This window comes from Hipposideros armiger, unplaced genomic scaffold, assembly GCF_001890085.2.
Source record: "Hipposideros armiger isolate ML-2016 unplaced genomic scaffold, ASM189008v1 scaffold_8, whole genome shotgun sequence".
Taxonomy (NCBI): domain Eukaryota; kingdom Metazoa; phylum Chordata; class Mammalia; order Chiroptera; family Hipposideridae; genus Hipposideros; species Hipposideros armiger.
In genome coordinates, this window is record NW_017731358.1 from 8,261,007 (window position 1) to 8,281,312 (window position 20,306).

The 20,306-nt window shown below is 41.9% G+C and overlaps 1 protein-coding gene across 3 annotated transcripts in view; it reads left to right on the forward strand.

Annotated features, from left to right (window-relative positions):
* HGD (homogentisate 1,2-dioxygenase) overlaps positions 1–19,125 on the forward strand; it is a 42,002-nt gene extending 22,877 nt beyond the window's left edge. For 2 of the 3 annotated variants that reach the window (XM_019653019.1, XM_019653025.1), the window contains 10 exons: positions 206–265; positions 1,954–2,045; positions 3,685–3,719; positions 4,539–4,618; positions 5,166–5,265; positions 7,325–7,449; positions 9,255–9,359; positions 11,723–11,849; positions 15,936–16,117; positions 18,759–19,125. In XM_019653019.1, coding sequence (XP_019508564.1) covers positions 206–265; positions 1,954–2,045; positions 3,685–3,719; positions 4,539–4,618; positions 5,166–5,265; positions 7,325–7,449; positions 9,255–9,359; positions 11,723–11,849; positions 15,936–16,117; positions 18,759–18,908 — 1,056 coding nt within the window. In that variant the 3' untranslated portion in view covers positions 18,909–19,125. The remainder of the gene's footprint in view (positions 1–205; positions 266–1,953; positions 2,046–3,684; positions 3,720–4,538; positions 4,619–5,165; positions 5,266–7,324; positions 7,450–9,254; positions 9,360–11,722; positions 11,850–15,935; positions 16,118–18,758) is intronic. The other variant, XM_019653033.1, reaches the window with a different exon arrangement.
* The last annotated feature ends 1,181 nt before the right edge of the window (positions 19,126–20,306 follow it).

Sequence of the window (20,306 nt, forward strand, 5' to 3'; positions counted from 1 at the left end):
CCCTACAGACACACACAGAACCCAACTGAGCCCCTATTTAAGGAAATGACGGATAATTGCTACATTTAAAATAACAAAATCACAAGTAGTCAGAGCCTCACTGGGAGCAGCTATCTTTTTTCTGTACAATTGATGTTATTTATTTAGAAAGTCAATGGCTTCCCTTTGTGAAATAATTTTCCTGTATGTGTACTGTTTTTTCCAGCTTAGATGGAAACCATTTGAGATTCCAAAAGCTTCTCAGAAGAAAGTGGACTTTGTGAACGTAAGTCAATGCTATCCACACCTTCCCACTTCTCTCCTCTCTTCCATGGTGAGTGATCCAGCCATTTGCAGGCTGAACGCCAAACAGAAGCAGCCTTAGAGGCAGGCAGCCGACACAGCACCACCTGTCTCTGCTTTGTGACTGGCAGAGGGATGTCTTACTTACAGGCACCATATGGCCCTGACTCCAAAGGGCACTGGTGGGCTATTTACAACATCTCCAAACAGTCTATGGAAATTGAGATTTTACCTTTCTCAGGTTCCTTTGTTTTCAGAACAAAAACTTGCTTGATAGTCTGGTGAAGCCCGTGTTTTTTAATGCATAAAATGACAAAGAAGCCAATTATATTGCAATACAATGATAAAAATATTAAAATAAATTTGGTTTGGTACATAATAATACTTATGCTTCCTTATTAATGCACTAAATCACAAAATCTATGAACAGGTCTAATAACTATGGTTATTATAAATGTGAGCATATTTTGGGATATCTGTAACAACTATAGTGTGATATAAAAATAACCATGATTTCTATCAATGTGAAGATTACAGACACTTCTAATACTACTGTAGTTTGTTGCTTACATTCACATTAATTAAAGGAAGTGATAAATTTCAATCAGAGATTAGTGAAATGAATATTTTTTCCCATACAAGTGCATGAACTCCCCAGAATGCACCCTTGGGCTAGAATAGCATCAACTCAGGGTGGCAACTCTAGTTAGCACAACACTGATTAGAAGTTCTGCTTGGTGGTTATAGGTGCTGGGAATATTGGAATACCTGTGCTCAGAGCAAGGCGTATGCAGGGAAGGAGGAAAGGAGCTACAAGGAGGTGGGGCTCAAAGAAGCTAGTGGAACATTCTGCAGACCAGCCACAGTTGGTGGCTTACTTAGGAAGAATCCAGGTGCCCAGCCACAGGCCAAAATTTTTGGAGAATGTTGGACTCCTTATCCATATTAAGTGCTTCAAACCTTGTATAGAGTCATCTAAATAGACCCCAAACTTGCAAATTGAGTTAAAATACAAGAAGAAATCCCTCCACCCTGTGTGTATTATGGCTATCTGGAGGAGCAGAGCTCCCTCCTTTTAGGCTCTCCATCTGCAGGTTTGGGGCTGACGGCTGTTTTGAGAAGGCCCATGTGTTAAAGTTTCTTGGACTGTGGATTATCAGCAGAGAGGATTATAGTTGGTCAGAGTGCTTCTCTCTGTCCTGTTCTGGAGAGATTCGGGCTGCCCCTAATCATTAGCAGAGGGCCACCCGCATAGTGTGGTGTATAGGAGGACATGAACTGGTCCCTAATGCTGCAACCTTCCTCTCCAAGTCCCCCAGGTGCCTGATTTTACCTCCCAGAGAAACTCTCCTTCAGGTTGATCTTAACCACCAAACTGAGAAAACGTCAAGTAACAAGTTGATACTCTGTAAGGTCATCTAACGCAGCCATTTAGACAATCCATATCTAGGGCTATGGCTGTCCACTAGAGTGAGCCACCACCTACCAAACATAAGTCAGTAAATTCCAGGTTCCCCAGAGGTCCCTCGGATTCTGAATGTCCCACTGGTCCTGAGGTCCTAGTCCTAGGACCTTTCCTCTTGAGGTTCAGGGGCCTCAGGGACCAGGAAGAGGGCCAGCCTCTTGGACCCTATCACATTCACCCTTCCCTTTCCTGCGGGTCTCTCCCAGGGCCTGCACACCTTGTGTGGAGCTGGAGACATCAGGTCTAACAATGGGCTCGCCATCCACATCTTCCTGTGCAACACTTCCATGGGGGACAGGTAAGTGTCTTAGTGCTGGGGAAGAAAACCCTCCTTCCCCAGGAGCTGTGGCCAGAAGGTAAAAGCCATGTGGTTGTTTTTCTTATTGTCTTTTCCCCAGAGCAATGTTGATATACATTTATTAATAATAGTAAATGGCATTTCTATCTTGGCTGACTCCTGTCACACGAACAAGAATGTCACATAACAATGCAAATAGAAAAGGGACATTGGGGCCCTGGAAAGCAAAGAGGCATTTTCACTTTAACGAGGTTTGTGTGAGAATATTCTTAATTTCCAAGATTCCCCAGAGCTATTCTTGGGCCCAAAGTCATGCTGCATGAGTCGCCATTGGGGCCACCTGTTGGTGTCAGGTCAAGCCAACAGACTTTGGCTTCAGCTAATAACTTTGTGTGAGCTTCAAGTTCCTTAATAGAGGAGTTTACATATTAGACTTTTTTTTTTAAGATTTTATTGGGGAATTGCGGAAGGGAAACAGTGTTGGGGAATTGGGGAAGGGGAACAGCCAAGTTGTTCTTCTTCAATCTTCATTGTGGAGGGCGCCAGTCACCATCTGGCTTCCCGTCGGCAGCTCGTGGCCTCTAAGCTCAAGGTGCTGTGTTCAGTCTTAGTTGCGGGTGGGCGTAGCCACCATCCCATGTGTGAGTGGAACCCAGCAGCCTCGTTGTTAAGAGTGCACGCTCTACCTACTGAGCAATCCGGGCGGAAGCTCAGCTCAAGGTGCTGAGTTCAGCCTTAGTTGCGGGTGGGCTTAGCCCACCATCGAACAGGCAATCTTGTTGTTACACCAGCTGAGCCATCCTACCACCTGTTGGCAGCTCAGTGACAGCTCAGCTTGGGCGCAGCTCACTGGCCCATGTGGGAATCAAACTGGTGGCCCTGTTGCTAAGAACTCGTGCTCTTAAGCCAACTCTTAACCAACTGAGCCACTCGGCTGGCCCATATTAGACTTTTTTTAAATCAGAAAAGCATATGTGAATGTCATTCTTGCCTTTTCTTTGGGAAACAGAATATCAGAGTAATTTTTGAACCAGATCATTGTATCCATAGGCAATTCCACTCTTTCTGGCTGAGTGACCTTCTCTGAGCCATGAATCAGGGCCAAGATCGTAGCCCTATGACAAGGCACAGGAGATGTCCCTTTGGGTCCAACCTCATATCAGTCACCTCCTCTCTTTTCTCCTGAGCCATACTAGCCTTTATTCAGTTCTTCCAAACTGCCATGTATCCTCCTGCCTCAGAGCATTTGCACATGCTGTTCCTTCTGCCTGGAATGTTCTCCTCCTTCCTTAAACACTTGGCTAGATGAACCCTTCAGATCTCAGGTCAAATTTCCCTTTTTCAGGGAAGCTTTTGCTGACTCCTCGACTAGATCAGGTCCATTATTCTTTCATTGCTCTGAACCTGACTTTCATAGTGCCATTATAGTTTGTGATGATATAGTTCTGTAATTGTTTTATTGCTGTCTGACTTTCTACTAGACTTCATGAGGGCAGAGATTGGGTCATTTTTCACATCATTTTATACCCAGAACTAAACCTGGCACCTAGTGGGTACTGAACAATAATTTGTGCAGTGAACTAATTTGTCTGGATGGTTTTAAAACTAAAAATCAAAGGAATTATTCTATATGTTTCAGATGCTTTTACAATTCAGATGGGGACTTCTTGATTGGTAAGTTTTGAAGATTTCATACCCCTTCACTGTGAATTGAGCCCTAGACACAAGCTGCTTTTTAACTTTACATATATTATTTTCCTTCGTCCTTCAATCTGTCTTAGTATAATTTACAGACTGAAGTTCTAAAGGTGATTGGTGGTCTGCAAAAGAGTAGTAGATTAGTGTACTTCAAAGCCCCTAATCTATTTCCCAATCTCTCTGTCTTTGCTCATTTCTGCTAGATCCTTCTAATATGGGAGATCTGGGCAGCTGAAAAGAAATGGAGAGTAATACCAACATGTGATTAACTTACTAAGATAGTCCTATTTGCCTTCAGACTTGCCCAAGAAAAGACTATCTGTCATTAATATCTGCAATTTAAATAAAGATTTTCATGAGAGAATCTAAAATGGAATGTCTATTAGAAATTTCTCTGGTCTACCCATTCTTTTTTATGGTTTTATTATAGTACCGGTATTTTGGAATGAACATTTTGGTGTAGATGTTAGACATGCAAATGCCAGCGTCCTGTTGGAACTATCAGAAATGGGTGATTTTCTATCCTATTTTGGCTGGCCTCTGTGGTCAATTCACAGAATCGTTTATATAATGCTTCTTACCTGACAACAACAACAAAGATTCAATTTTTTCAGTCATGTTCTTCTAGATAATAAAATAGTTAAGTTGTCAGAATATACATTTTTCCCTCTGAGACTCAATAAAGTTCTTTTCATTTGGAATGAAAAAGCAAATGCACTCTTTTAAGCTTCTTACTTTTCATTAAGTGGCTCTTGCATGAAAAGAGTTACTCACTGCTGCCCTGTCTTTTTTTAGTTCCCCAGAAAGGGAAACTTCTCATTTATACAGAGTTTGGCAAGATGCTTCTGCAGCCCAACGAGATCTGCGTCATTCAGGTGAGTGATGTGTTCCCTTCTCCCTGCCTCTCTAATTTGGGAGCAATCAGATGTTGCAGCTGCTGCTATTTCCAACTCTAAAATTTCTGTCATGTCTGGGCAATGGGGAGGGAGTTTGAGTTACACAGAAGGCTCCCTGTGGAGAAGGGTAAGCAGGCTTGGGTGCCTGCTTTGTTTTAAAATAGCACACAATCGAAAGCACAGGGCATTGTCAGTTCACTTTCCTAAATATTTATACACCCTCTGGATAAGGCCCTGGATGTGAGTGGAGGTGCAGTGAAGGTGAATTTCTTAAAAATTTGGTTAATCAGGGCATGGTTGTCTCTGAACCCAACAGGAAAATAGACTAGAATTGGTTTGGGTCACAGATGTGATTAGAAGTTAAATTTTTATTTCTAACTCATCTTGGAGTTGATCATCTCTCAAACATAGCTCAACAGGCTATATAGCTTTACTTGTGCATGTGGGGCTGGCTGTGGCTCTGGGGCTTCTTTATAACTACAGGTGTGGTTTGGGAGGGCACACCAGTATCTGCTTCCCATTCCAGAGAGGAATGCGGTTCAGCATAGATGTCTTCGAGGAGACCAGGGGCTACATCCTGGAGGTCTACGGCGTCCACTTTGAGTTGCCTGATCTGGGACCGATTGGTAAATCTTCACTACAAGCCTCTTAGCCTGACTTGAGATATAGGGCACAGACACTTGCATGAAAGTTAAACACCCCTCTGCCTTCATTATCTCATTCAAACTTCAACTTTCCTCTCTAGACAACTTCTCTTGACCAAGTGTAGTTGGGAATTTCAGAGACCTATTAGAACTCTCTGGGCAATGGCCAGACTTTCTTTTCAGACTTCTAAGTTCAGGGGATCTGTGCAGTATGGCTGACCCAATTGATGAAATGAAATCTTAATTAATTAGCTCATTAGTGTATCACTCCATCCGCTTGTCTCAGCATCCATGTTGCACTGAGGGTAATGACAGAAACCTTGTCAAGGGTAGCACAAGCATCTTCCCATAAAATACATGCATAACAGAAAATGACCCAAGACAACCCATTATAAATTTCTCTCTAGAATAACATATAGATCATTGGAATGCAAGATAATATATAACAGATATTTTGTTATATGTGTACACTTTTTTATATAATGAGAAGTTTGGGTTACTGTGGGCCAGGTTACCAGAAACAGATTCAGAGAAGAGATGAGATTTGGCTAATTCTTGATGAAAACTTGAGGAAAAATAAAGAGGAAAGGGAACAGCTTAAGCAAAAGCATGCAAGTGGGAATAAGCTTTGTAAATAGAAGGGAGATCATTTTCTTAAGTTAATTGGTTGTGCGTAGACAATAAAGTGGGGAAAACCATAAAAATCTCAATGGCTATATTTCTGTAGAAATAGGAAAAGGACTGAGAGCCACATAATATATGAATCTCACATTCCTACTGACACACTACACTCTACATTAAACAGTCAAAAAAGCTACTTCACTCAGTGCTATGAAGGAGCTAGAAACCACAGCCTCCATGAGGCAGATTAGAATTTCCAAAAGTGAACTAAGACCTGCCCACCCCCGATTCTTCGGGTAAGCTGGAGTCAGGGGACACAGGAGAGAAGTAAATGTGGTAGGAGCGGTTGTTCTCAAAACATCTCTTGGAGTGGAAACAGTGTTTGGGAAAATCGGCCCTTGGTTTCATCTCTGGCATGTTTGCTGAAGGTGGTGGCCACACCTCCCCATTCTTCCCTTGCTTGTCAACAGCTTTTTTAGAGCAAAACAGGGACTGGCCAACATGTGCCTTCTGGTCACTCCCCTGGGAGGATCCAAATAATCAGAGGAAGGTGGGAGGCAGCAGAGAGGCAGCTGGAACCATGGTTGGCCATCTGTCAACCTGCTCGTCAACCGCTCTTCCCACTTTGGTCTGGTTTCCTGCTGCTCCACAGTCACCATTAGCCTCCAGGTTCGTGTACCCTCTGGAAAATATATATAATTTTCTAACCAGCTTGAGGCTCGTTTTTTTTTAACTCCAGGAGCTGGAAATTATAAAACACTCCCCAGGTCTCTCCTCTCAGAGTTAAATTATGTTTTTGCACTTATGCTTTTCATTTTTGGTCTTTTGATTTATTTCCTTTCTCTGGAGGAAACATTCACAAAGCAAAAGTAAGCAGGCAAGTCGTGAATACTTCTCCCAGGCAGATTTGTCAGGCTGGACACAGCAGTTTTACAGACTGAGATTGATTCTGAATTCTGTCTGAGGAGCAGAGGCAGGCCTGGGCAACAGTAGGTAACCCTTTCTTTCTCAAGGACTACAGATAAGTCCTAGAGTACTCAGGGTTTTCCTGGAAAGAAAAAGGTCTAGTTTTCTACTGGATCTTTTATTGTCCTCTTTTGTAATCTCTTCCTCTTCTTCCCTCCCTTCACATGTAGTCATAAGATAATGCATGTAATGTGGTTTTATAAACCATATTCACTCTCCAACTTTAGGAGGTGACACTAGAGATAATGATGATGATTTTCATGATTTTTTTCCTGATCAAATTCCTTAGGTCTTCCTAAAAAGGTGCCAGTCTGGGAATCCAATTAACCTTTGAACAATAAAAGCAAATTGTGGGATAGCTCTTGACATGGAAGAAAGTCCTTTTTCTTTGTGCAGCCAATTTTTTTATGCTTTTCAGAAGCATCTAAAAACCTTTAGGGTCATTGTTTTCTAGGAGCCAATGGCTTGGCCAATCCTCGTGATTTCTTGATACCTGTTGCCTGGTATGAAGATCGCCGAGTGCCAGGTGGTTACACTGTAATTAATAAATACCAAGGCAAGCTGTTTGCTGCCAAACAGGTAAAATAAGAGGGATGGTAGGCAAGAGTGTGAATGAATAATTATGGAGCACCTACTGATTTCCAAGGCCAATGTTAAATACTTTACACATATTATATTCTTTCATTTTTAGTACCCCACTAAGATACTACTAACAAAGCACTATTTGTCTTATTTGTAGTCATGAAAACAGGCCAGGTAGTGACAAATAATTTACTAAATGTCATAGTAAATGGTAAAACCAACATTTGAACCCATATCTGTCTAACTCCAAAGGTCATGATCTTTCCACTCACCAAGTAATGAAAATCCAGGAATACGTAGCTCTCTATAAATGGTGGGGAAAAAATAATACACAGGGTAATATATTCTGAAAAGGGAAATGAGTTCAGATCATCTAACATTTATATTTATCAATGGCTACCATAATTCAAATACTAGCTAAGACTGATACAAAACAAGTAGAAGTCAGTTAAAATAGCTTGATTTTGTTTATAACACCAGCCTGGTAAACTCAGAAGATAAAGAAAGGCATAAATAATAATAAAAAATAATAATAATAACAATATGTAATCAATAATATAATATATGCTAATATAGTATATAATTAATATATATTAGTATATAATATATAGTATGTAATTGGTATGTAATATATAGTATATAGTATGTAATATATTAAGGAATAATATATTATATTATTCCTTAATATACTGAATATATAATATATTAGCATACGGCAATCATATAACAAAAATAATCCAAAGATCACTTCTGTTTACCAATATTTGTTTGCTTTATTTTTGTCCATTTGACTTATTGCCTATATTTTGCCAAGGCATGTTATTGGACAGCATCTAGAAGTTATGCTAACCAGTAGAGGTCAACTAGTTTGGCACTTAAAATTAACCCCTGATGGCTAATTGTCACCCTCATTGACACATTGTCACCCTCATATTACCTTGGTCAAGATTTCTAAAAATGAGATTCAGAGACTTTGCATAAAAAATTCTCAGGGTGGCTTGTTTAAAATGCAGATCCTTAGATACTACTCCAGCCTGGCAAAAATGATAACTTCTAGGGGTGGGGTGCAGAAATCTACATTCATTTTTAATCATGTCCCCCATATTATTTTGACATACAGTTTATAGAGAACCATCATTCTAGGGATAGCTAGCGGCTCCAATGGTTTCTACTTTCCAGGTGGACCCTGAGTTGGTTATTCTCTGTGTGAACTCCCAGTGATCCATTCTCCCTTTTCTGCTATGATCTGAGCCTTGGGAGGTTGACCTATATGGACTGTATCACCCAGGGTCCCTAGACAGCTGGATTTTGGTTGGGTAACCAGTGGGAGGTAGCCTCACAGGAAGCTGGAGTTACGTCTATTGGAAGCTCCTCTGGGTAGCAATTACCTGGAGAACCGTCACAGCAAGTGCCTGCACTTACACCAGGAAACCCAGAGGGTGGCCCAAATAGTCTGAGAATTGCTGGCATCCACAGATTTTCACAGTTGTGTTAAAAATTGTTGAAAAGGCATTACTTAGAGAATGTGCTGTACTTCGTCTGCACATGTGATCAGAGGCAGCTGCAGCTTATGAACTGGAAAAGTAGGGTTAGTGGTTAAAGGAGGGGTGGTTTGAAGGTGTGTGAATCAACCACAGAATGAATGACTGAGGTTTACACTTCTCCCAAAGGATGCTATTATTAAATTATTAGAACCAAATCAAATAAAAAAAGAGAGAGCGATGTCAAGTACAAACTGTGGAATCATAGCTACAAAAGCATTAGGCGCTGAGATCACCCTTTCCTGCTTCTTTTGTGATCAGGATACCTCCCCGTTCAATGTCGTGGCCTGGCATGGGAACTATACCCCCTACAAGTACAACTTGGAGAACTTCATGGTCATCAACGCAGTGGCCTTTGACCACGCAGTAAGTCTGGACCATGGAGGGGCTTTGGGGAGAGGGCAACCCTTGGATGAGAGGGGTTTACAGTAGACCCCTAGCATTCACAGATCTAACACTTTCAGTGTCACCCTTGGAAGCCTGAAATATAGTCATTTGTCATTGTGCTGACAGGAATTTGAATCACCTGTCAAGGCTTCAGTGCTGGAGTAAATAACATAGCTAGTGAGAGAGCCAGGCCAGACACTCAACACTCACCCATGAACACAGCTCAGTTCTCTACATAGATTAGTCACAGTAACTCTCCTACATGGCTAAAAACTTGGTTTCTTCATGGAAAGTTTATCCCCAAAAGAAAACCAACTTCGAATTTTAGTGATGGAGTGATGACAAAGGAACATTTCTGGATTTGGAAAGTTCTCTGCCCTGCCCACAAATGCCAAGAGTCTACTCGCTCTGGCTACCTACTCCAGTGCCTCTGCTCCTGGTTGTTTTTAGCACTGATGGAGCAGACAGCTCTCTTCTAAAGTTACTCATAATGTTCAGTGTTTGAATTTAAACCCAAGAAATTCTAGAGTATGAACTCGATAACATTTTTCATTCATTTAAGGGGCCATAAATAGATCCCTGGTCCACACTGCAGGCCCTGAAGGCCCCACATTTTCAATAAAGCACTAGTTGTGGGAACCTGGGGAAATGTTTGTTTTGCATCCTAGGTCTTAATAGATTAAGTTAACCCACAAGCTGGAGGGATAATTAGAGCAGAAGCCAGAGAACTAGAGACAGAAAGATTACTCTGAGCCAGTTCAGTGTATCTCTGAGGGGATAAAACTACCTTTCTGAAGAGCAACAACTCCGAATAAAACCAAAAGTGCAAAGAAAATAAGGCATCAAGCCCAAAACAGCATGAAAAAAGGATCCTGAGACACTGATAGAGCTTTACTATTTGATCCTCACCACCTTTTCTTTAATCATTTAAGATCATTTCTCATGACAGATGAAGTGTTAACTCTCACAGCAATAAGAGTTGGTTTTTTGAGTTGCATTTACCCAGGTTCAATCTTCTCTGTACTGCCGCTACAGTTATTTTTCCAAAATTCAGACCTAATCATTCTACCACTGCATTAAAAAACCTTTGCAGGCTCCCTGTGGCTTAGGATTAAGTCTGAGCTCTGAAGCGTGGTATTTGATGCTCTTCACCATCTGGCCATGGACTCATTTTCCATCGCCACTTCTTGCCCCTCTCCCTTCTGCCAGTGTACCCTGGGCTTTAGCTTTCTTGCCTTTTAATAAAATCTGTATGCATTTTGATGTCTTTCTTGTTTTCTGTGCTTAAAAATGCCTTTTCCTCTCTTTCCCTTCTTCCTTCTTTTCTTCCTTCTTTCCTTCCTTCCTTCCTTCCTTCTTTCCTTCCTTCCTTCCTACCTCCCTCTCTTTCTTTTTCTTTCTCCTTTCATTCTTCAGTACCTATCTCAAATGTCACCCCCTCCTTGAAGCCTTCCCTGATCCTCTCAGGTAGAGATATGCACTCCTTCCTCTGTGCTCCCTTGGATTTCTATTTATAAAGCTACGAATAGATTGCCCTCAACACCTTGCTGTGATTAGTTGTTCATGCACCTGTTTCATTATTCCTTCAGTTCACCTACCCCACCCCTCCACCAATGATTCTAAAGGGGCAAGGAATAGATCTCAATCGTCTTTGAATCCAGACCCTAGCATGACATCTGAAAGAAAACATATTCATTGATTTCAATTAAATTGAACTTCCATCTTTTCACTGAAGGATGGTCAAGTTCTTTTAAAATCAGAATAGTGTCCCCCAACCTATTCCCCTCCACTACCACCACCCAAACTAGTGATGTAACTGGTATATTTTAGACCTGAGAGTCAAACAAGGGTAAGAAAGCAATGAGGATACCATCTGAAATCTCTGTGCTCCCCCAAAGAGAAGCAGATCCTACATCTATACCAAAATTTGGACAATATTTTATTTCTATTTCCACCTAACTCTAAGCACCCCTTCTGTCAAGAGCTCTCTGTGGCACAGCCCAGCACTGGTCACCCTGACCTGAGGTTGGGAGGCAGACACCACTGGTTCTCAGACCCACAGGCTAGTGCTTACATGAAATGGGGCTCAGCAGGGTGAAAAAGCAGCTCAGAATCCTCTTAGCTAGTTGTTAATTCATTTTGCTTCAAGCACAGCAAGAGGGGAAAGTCAGATGAGTGATTATTACACCTCAATGACAAGCCTAAACTTCTTAGCCTGGCCTGTGTGGTTTGATCAGAAATTAGAGCGTTGCCCTAAAACCCTTTCATGTGTGGGTGACATGTGTCATTGTGCAGTCACCTCTCTTTCCTCATATGTTGAGTCTCTCTTTGTGCTTTCACAGGACCCATCCATTTTCACAGTACTGACTGCCAAGTCTCTCCGCCCCGGAGTGGCCATTGCTGATTTTGTCATCTTCCCACCTCGATGGGGGGTTGCTGATAAGACCTTCAGGCCTCCTTATTACCACAGTAAGTCTCTCTTTTGCCAACACGTATTTGGAAACCAAAGAAACAGCGAAGTGATGAGCATTACCATAGGGAATACTGTTGGAGGTGTTTCTGGACGCCCTGCCCTGGCTGGAGTTCAGAAGCCTGCCTCCCGAGGCCTGGTGCGGCAACCCAGACCTTCAGCTCCTTAAATACCACAACTTCCATGGGTACAGCAGTGATGTGTTGACTTGGAGAAGGAAACACTGTGTAATGCCTCAAGCCCAGTTCCTCTGACCTTGAAGAGAGGCAGAAAGGCTGGTAAAGCACAAAGCAAGAAGTTTCTGTACATCTCAGATGCTTCTTTTAAGGGAGAAGGAATAGTGAGATGCTGTTGGTGAGTTTGTTGTTTGGGGAAAGTTCATTACATAAATCTGGCTCAAGAACCAGTAAAATGTGCCGCCTCCAATTATTTTGACAGATTAAAGCAGACCGTAGTCCACACTAGGGGATGGACCCTATTCTGAAAAGAGTTTCTGCACAACATTTGTTGCCTAGAACAGAACTTACCAAATCTATTCTTTTTATTTTATTTATATAGTAAAACCTTGGATTGTGAGTAACTTGGTTTGTGAGTGTTCCGCAAGACGAGCAAACATTTCTAATACATTTTAAGAGGTAAACGAGTGATGTCTTGCAATACGAGTAGTTTGTTTCTGGAATGAATTATGTTCGCAAACCAAGGTATTACTGTATTACTATTACTAACAGCTAACAATTATTTTGACTACTTTCCATGGCTTTGTATTAAGTTCTTTAATAGTATTAACTCATTTAATCCTCATAATAGTTGTCATACATAGTATCGTTATCCCCCACACATACCCTTTTTTTTCAGAAGATGAAACTGAAACAAGAAGGATTAAATAATTTGCTCAAGGCCGCACAGCTAGTTAAGTGGTGGATTCAGGATTCAACTGAAGGCGATCTGATACCAGAGCAGACACTCATGACCACTAGCCGATGTGTCTAACATCGTGTCCAGTTACATGATATGCATCTAATAAATATTTACTTAATAAGCGAATGCATCACAAAGAATAGGCAGTTCATGGCTGTACTTAATGAGACTGGCATTTTCAATAGTGCAATAGTTAGCTGTAAATGTAACCTAAAGGCCAACGTACGAATCCACTTCCTGGAGAGTGCATTTTTGTACATGGAGTTCTGAAAAAACTCTGAGCGGGAACATTCTCAAAAACAAACCCCTCTTCTTGTTAACCTCAGGGTCTTCTGTCTATATGAAGGTCCTCTCTATTCATACCAGCTCCCAGGTGCCAGGGCTCAACAGGGTAGGACGGTGCACTGAATGGGCAATTTAGGTATTTGTAAGGACCCTCATAACGGAAGAAGGCCACTTCATGTTCAAATCGCAGTACCTTTCTCAGGTGACACCTCTATAATTGAGAAAAGGACACAATTGTTACCACTACAAAGACACTAGATGCTTGGTGAATAAAGTTGTAACAACCTATGTCCTTTCTGAGGAGTGTCAAGCCCATCACAGGCCCTGTTTTCCTCCTGGAAGTGAGTTGCCTAGAGGACCTGTGGAGAAGAGAGAGAGAGAGCTGATCTGGCTTAGAGCCTATATCTCACATGCTAGTCCTTGATAATTCACTGTTTCAAATAATTCTTGTATTGAGGTTTCAGATCATTAAGGGACTTAAAATCACCTAGAAAGTCTTTTTTCTCAAACTTTATTACCAGGGCCCTCCCCCAGAGAGTTTAATTAGTTGGTTTTGAGGTGGAACCTCAGAATTTGCATTTTGAACTAGCAAGTCAGGAGATTCTGATGCAGGATGTGTACAGAACACATATCAAGGACCACTGACTGCCTGGGGCTGTCTCCCCACCCAGGAAGAGGGATCAGAGCAGCCTGACTCAGACAGACCTGCTACTGTGCACAGCTCTCAACCCACTTCTTGATGCTGATTTGTAGTTCAGAATGCCTGAAGCAAATGGCCATGTGAAATGCTTCTTATAATTTTTTAAAAGACTCTTAAGTAAATTTGGCCCAGGATAGATAGATCTCAAGAAAGGTATGATTGCCCCCAAGTTAGTTGGAAAAATCACAAAACCCCAAGTTAGAAATATTTTTTACCAGAGATATTTAAAATATTGCTTTAGTAACAATCAAAATCTTTGCTACCTTGATGTGACTTTATAGATGTGGAGAATTATATCTGTAGCAATATTGTCTCCAGTCATCTTAATGCACCTTAGTCAACTGGATTCAGCATTAATCAGAAAGGCAAAGTCTACCCTCCCACTGTCCTTTGAAATATAGAAAATGATACAGAAATGTCATCACCAGACTCACCGCTACCTAAATTCATATTCATATCATAGCTGAATTCTGTTTTGCTCCCTTCTTAAAATTAGGCCATGAAGGTGACCCTGAGGACACATACTGGAGTGAGGAGTGTGACAGCATATTTAAATCATGAGCAGAACTGCTTTTAAAATAGAGACACTTTATGCTTACAGTCACTTCTTTTCCTCTATATTTCTGCTTTGCGGAGAAGCAAGCAGAGCTCCGAAAAGGTCTTACCTTTTCTGCAGGGGCCCTGAAGCAGCACTGTGTTTTCTGGGCAGGGTGGGTATGGCTGCTTTGTTAATTACAAAAGTATTTTGGCTTATACATGTAAGGGAGGGGGTGGGGCATTTATAAAGTCTAATGTTTGGCTTTGCAAGGGTCACTACTGCCATATCTCCCCACTCTGTTCATGGTTTGCACTCTTAGCACTCTCTTGGGAGAGACTATGAGTTACTTAAGACAGACTATTTCTTATTCATCTCTATCACAGTACTTACACAGTGTCCAGTTATATTTATTGGATGGGTGGATAGGCAGATGGATGGGGTGGGGAATGGACAGATGAATAGATGAACGGGTAGATGGGTGGATGAATGGAGAGACACCTAAATTTACTCAAGTGTTATATTTCTTTAAGCCTTGCTCTAACTATGTTCCCATTCTAATAAAAAGCTTTGTTTCAATAGAAATATAAGATTGAAAGAGTGAGAACATGGAGATTTTTGTCAAGTTTTGTGTGATTCCAAAAAGCACAACTAGCACCAATGTATTTAACTTACGTGAAAGCAAATTTTCATTTAATATGAGAGAACTTTTTAACACCCCAAGCTTTGTTGAGTAGAGAGCTTAGGTAGATTACAGCTCAGGTAGTTTTGCTGAATAGAGGGCTTCCATTCACAGGAGGCATGCAGACAGAGCCCAGGAGACAGTCTGTCAGGAATGATATAGAAAATTCTTCTGTACTGAGTAGAAGTAGGGATCCCTTCCAACGGTAACATTTTAGAGTTTTATAAAGAGAATGTCAATGTAAATAGAAAGAAAAGAATGAATCTAAAAGGCATTTTGAAGAATGGGAGAATAAGATATCAGATTCCGATCTAGAAGATGATATTTATTAGAATATACCATTTATAGACTGGGTTTTACAAATACTAAGGTTCTTTCATACAGATTATCATTTGATAATGGACCCCAAGTCCAGGGTTCTTTCTATTGTATCATCCTTCCATCAACACACAGACACACACACACACACACACACACACACACACACACACGCACACACCACTTTAGCTTTCTGTATTGGGAACCAGAAATACGCTGATGCATGTACTACTGTCAGACTACTTGGGAAGGGGTTCAAATCACACACAAAAATATAATTTTGATGAGACTTGTAAGCCTAAATGTTGGATGGAGTACATCCATTCTTTATTATAACTTGCATTTTAATAATTAAAATTCTTGTGTGGGTCCTGATTTTCTTTAGATCTAGCCTAATTTCTTTCAGGCAGTGGAACACAAGACCTCTGCTAATCCACATGGCCATGAAGTAGAGCTTACTACCAAGAATTCCACACTAATCAACGTTTTGTGACTGTTCTTCTATCAGTCTGTATTCTTTATCAATCTTATAAATGGATCAGATTCTCCTATCTTCTTGTCATTCTGCGGAAATAATATTCAAAGGGTCTTAGCGTTTATGGATCTTACCTAGAGTAATAAAACGAATACTGCTTCCACCTTCCCAGGGAACTGCATGAGTGAATTTATGGGACTCATCAAAGGTCACTATGAGGCAAAGGAAGGTGGGTTCCTGCCAGGAGGAGGCAGCCTGCACAGCACAATGACTCCCCATGGGCCTGATGCCGACTGCTTTGACAAGGCCAGCAAAGCCAAGCTGGTACCTGAGAGGATTGCTGATGGCACCATGGTAAGCAAGTTAAATCCCAGGCTCTGGTGGCCTTTGGGCTCCCCAGTCTTGTTGAGAGAAGTGGCTATTTTTTATATCTCCAAAGTCACAGAGGAAGAGTCAGGAGAGGAGAGTGTGTGTCTGTGTCTGTGTTCCCGTGTATGTTTGCACACAGCCCTGTGTGTATACTAGACTCCTGCTGTGGTGCGGGTAGAAAAAGCTTTGGGCTTTGGACATGGAGTCAGGCCTAGGTTCAAATCCTAGCTCTTAGTTCCTGTGTGACCTTGAACAAGTCACATAATTTCTCTGCTTCATTGTACCTATCTGTCGAGTGGGTATGGTATCCAACTCAGCAGGTGACTATGATTTAACCTTACACACTGTCCAGCACTGTTCGAATGTAAGGAGGTATTAGTAATACTACTGGAAGGGTCTTCCCTTATCTGCATGCAGCCCTGTGTATTTATGCTTTGTCTCAGAGCCATCTGCTTTTTGTAGTAATCCTCTAGGGCCACAGAGGATGCATGATATCACCTTCAGCCAGTTTCTCAAGCCAAGGAGAGTCAAGAAGGCTTTGCATCATTAATCTGAGCTGTGACCAGCAGTTCTCTGCAGTTTTCTCATTTTCCTTTGCTTTCCTTTGGCATGGGATGAAACTGATGGGATTTAAAACCTGTTTTGTATTCCTCCTGTGTCAGGCTGTAAACATTGAGGCTGAACACAATTGCAGACAGCTGTGGTACTTGATTTTCTTTTATTTTTGCATTCTTGGAGGTAGAGTTTATGGACCACAAGAAGTAATTTTATGCTAAATCATATGCAAATTTGCTTTACATTTTTAAACAAATGCCTTTGATGCTACCTGGCTTTAAAAATCAATAACAAAGACCTGCCTGAGTCCATGCCCAGTTTGCAAACAACCTAAGCAGGAAGCATTATCTGTCCCTCTGTCCAATGCAGTTTGCTTTTAAATCCAAGCCCAGGGCCAGAGTTGGTGGAGCTGGTCTGCAGCGGGAGGGTGAGAGGAGGCCCATTTGCTTGACCTCAACTCTACCACCCCTTGTAAGAGCCTCTGCAGAGTTTCTGTAGACCCCTACCTCTCTATGAGGCATGGTTGAGCATCTCACTGAAGCTATTGCTTCCAAAGCCTCCTGAAGGTCCACAGGCTACTCGAGAGGTGCCATTCAATAACCTTTGGTCTCCAAATTGGCCTAGGATAGTCTGTGCTACCAGGGAGCTGTGTTCTGCATCAGCCAGGCACAGAACAGGGCTGTCTCTACTAGAAACAACACTTTGGGTAATGTCTAGGGCCTGGAGCACTAGTGAGAATGAGCTCTCCCACGTGGGGGTTCAGGGGCAAGGAGGCCCTGGGTAGCCAGGTTGCCCAGACTACCTGGTGAGAGGGTTCAGCACTTTACCTAGACCTCACTTTGGGTCTCCCTCACTATTTCCCATTGCATTATTTGGACACAGGACCATTTATATGTCTTATCCTTATTCCAGTTTAGAATAAATACATTTTATACAATACTGTCTTCATAGCTCAACGGGGATGGGGTTTTGTTATTTTACTCAGACAGCAAGGCTCCCAAGAAGCAGTCAATAAAGAGACAATAATAATAATAGCCATGATAACAACCCTTATATCTGAATAGTGCTTTATAATGTGCAAGGCACTTCCACATGTTCTCATCTGGTCCTCACATCAAGCCTGTCATGGGAAATCACTCAGGGACAATCATCTTCATTGTTTTAGGCAAAAGAAGTTAATGTATATTAGACACCAAAACATTAATATGGCTTCTCTGGATTGTAGCACAAGAGAATTTTTATTTTCCTCCCGTTAATCTATATTTTTAAAATTTCCAACAGTGTGAGCACATAAGAATTGTGGGGTTTCATTTTGTTATTGTTTTATTTTTAAGAGCCACGGTGGGTAGAAAATTCAGCCATCATCAGTGAAGCTGGAATGTCCAAAACACAGAGTATTTGCATAATCTTTCTGTTGTAGACAAAAACCTGATCACAGTGGGACATTCAGCACTCAGGCCTTTCTGGATTAGAGCTTTTAAAAGGGCTACAGCTATTCCTGCCTCCTGATTCCCTCCTCCTCCTCACTCTCTCTTTTTCTCCTTTTCCTTTTCCCAGCCCATCTCTTAGTCAGAGTCCCGAAAAAGAAAGGCTCAGATTCCAGCTCTGCCACTTCTTGCTACCATCACTTTAAACAAGTCATTTCTGAGCCCAGCTCTGAGCCTTAGTTTCTACCTCTGCAAAAAGGGGAGTGTGGCCTCCCTCACAAAGACACAGCCATAGTAATTGATGGCCCTTGAGAAGATGAATATTTCTAGAACTCTCCCACCTTTACCTTTGGATCTAGCAACTTTAACTCCGAAACGCTGCAAAGTCAATATGAGGTGTATATACCCAATTTCATTTTACAGGATGAAACTTGAGGCTTTGAGAAGTTAAGGATCTTGCACAAGTATCACCACTTATAAGTGGTAGGGCCAGAGCCAGAACCCAGGGCCTGAGCCTGCTCTCCTCACCATGCTAACACACAGGATTTCTTATTCAAAGATTTGCCTACCCACATCTTCTCTCTTGACATTTAATCAAATGTGTTTTGTTATCCTCATCTCTTCTTTCACTTTATTTCCTACAGGCATTTATGTTTGAGTCTTCTCTAAGTATGGCTGTCACCAAGTGGGGGCTGAAGACCTCTAATTCTTTGGATGAGAACTACTACAAGTGCTGGGAGCCTCTCAAGAGCCACTTCACCCCCAATTCCAGGAATCCAGCAGGACCTAATTGAGACTGGAACATTGCTACCATAGTTGAAATGAATGTGTGCAGTTTCCTTTAGAATCTTGTGACTTCTGGCAGTATTGGGGGAGGGGGCTGGTTAAAATGAGAACTTACTTTTTTATAGTCAAGTGACTCAGACAATTGCAGAAATTTATTTGAAAAGTTTTATGACTGTCAGCTTAATTACTCAATAAATACTTGCTGGTGTTGTGTGGAAGTGGCAAGTGGTCATAATCAGCACTTAATGGGGCAAACCTATAGTGGGCAGGACTGGGGGGTCCAGGAGATTGGACCAAGGCCAGGACCCCTTCGCATGTGGTTGGCCTGAGTGCATTTATTCTAGAAACACAAGTCCAGGGCACCTACCATAGACCACAAGATCAAGCCACAGGGAGGACAGACCAATGTAAGGACTATGACCAATGTAAGGTTGAAACCAAGGCCAAGGCCCCATCAGTCCGTTCAGGCATAGGGAAGCAAAGGGGGTCAGCAGAGCTCCAAACAGCTAGTGTTATCCTTAAATAGATGGGCAGCCAGGCCGCCAGGCTATCTAATCTTGGTAGTCACATAGCAACCAATACAGTGATAATGGACAGGAAGTCCAGCCACTAAGAGTAAGCATCATTCACTGAGGGTACCAACTGCCATGATTTTCACACTGAAAGCTCCACATCCCAGGAAATCCCTCAGTCCTGTCCCGAGCAAGGCAGTTAGTCACCCTAACATTCATTCATTTATCAGTCCATTTGGTAACTTTGCATTGAATCCTTACTATGTGCTGGCCACAGAGCAAGATGCTGGGGATTAACGATTGAAAGGGGCGAAGTTGCCTCTTCCTTTAGCGAGCTCACAGTCTGGGGAGGTCAGGGCCAAAGAAGAACAAAGGCCTCTGTGCTCACCACAACAAAACAGAGCAGTGCTGTGTAGGAAAGCTGCTCTTAACAGCTCCCTTCCTGTGGGGGCAACCCTCCCAGAATACTGGGCTGCCAGGACTTTGCGGTGAGTGGATTAGCTGGAGTGAAAACACGTCAGAACAGAAAGGAATGGGAAGTATTTGTCGCGACTTTAGTTCAGTAGTTTTAGCACATTTTCCCCACTTTGTTGCCATAGTAGCAATTTCATTATGCTGCTGCCAGATTTTTATTTAACAATATGTAGTGAGAGTCAGCTGTGTGTCAGGGCCTAGGAGCTAGGATTGCCAGATAAAATACAAGATGCCCAGTTAAATTTGAATTTCAGATAAACCCTGAATAATAGAATAAGTCCTTTGGACATATTTATGCTAAAAGCTATTCAGGGTTTACCTGAAATTTAAATTTAACTGGGAACCCTGTATTTTTATTTGCTAAATCTGGCAACTCTACAAGGGATAGGGTGGTCAAGGAGACAGACATGGTCCTTGCCC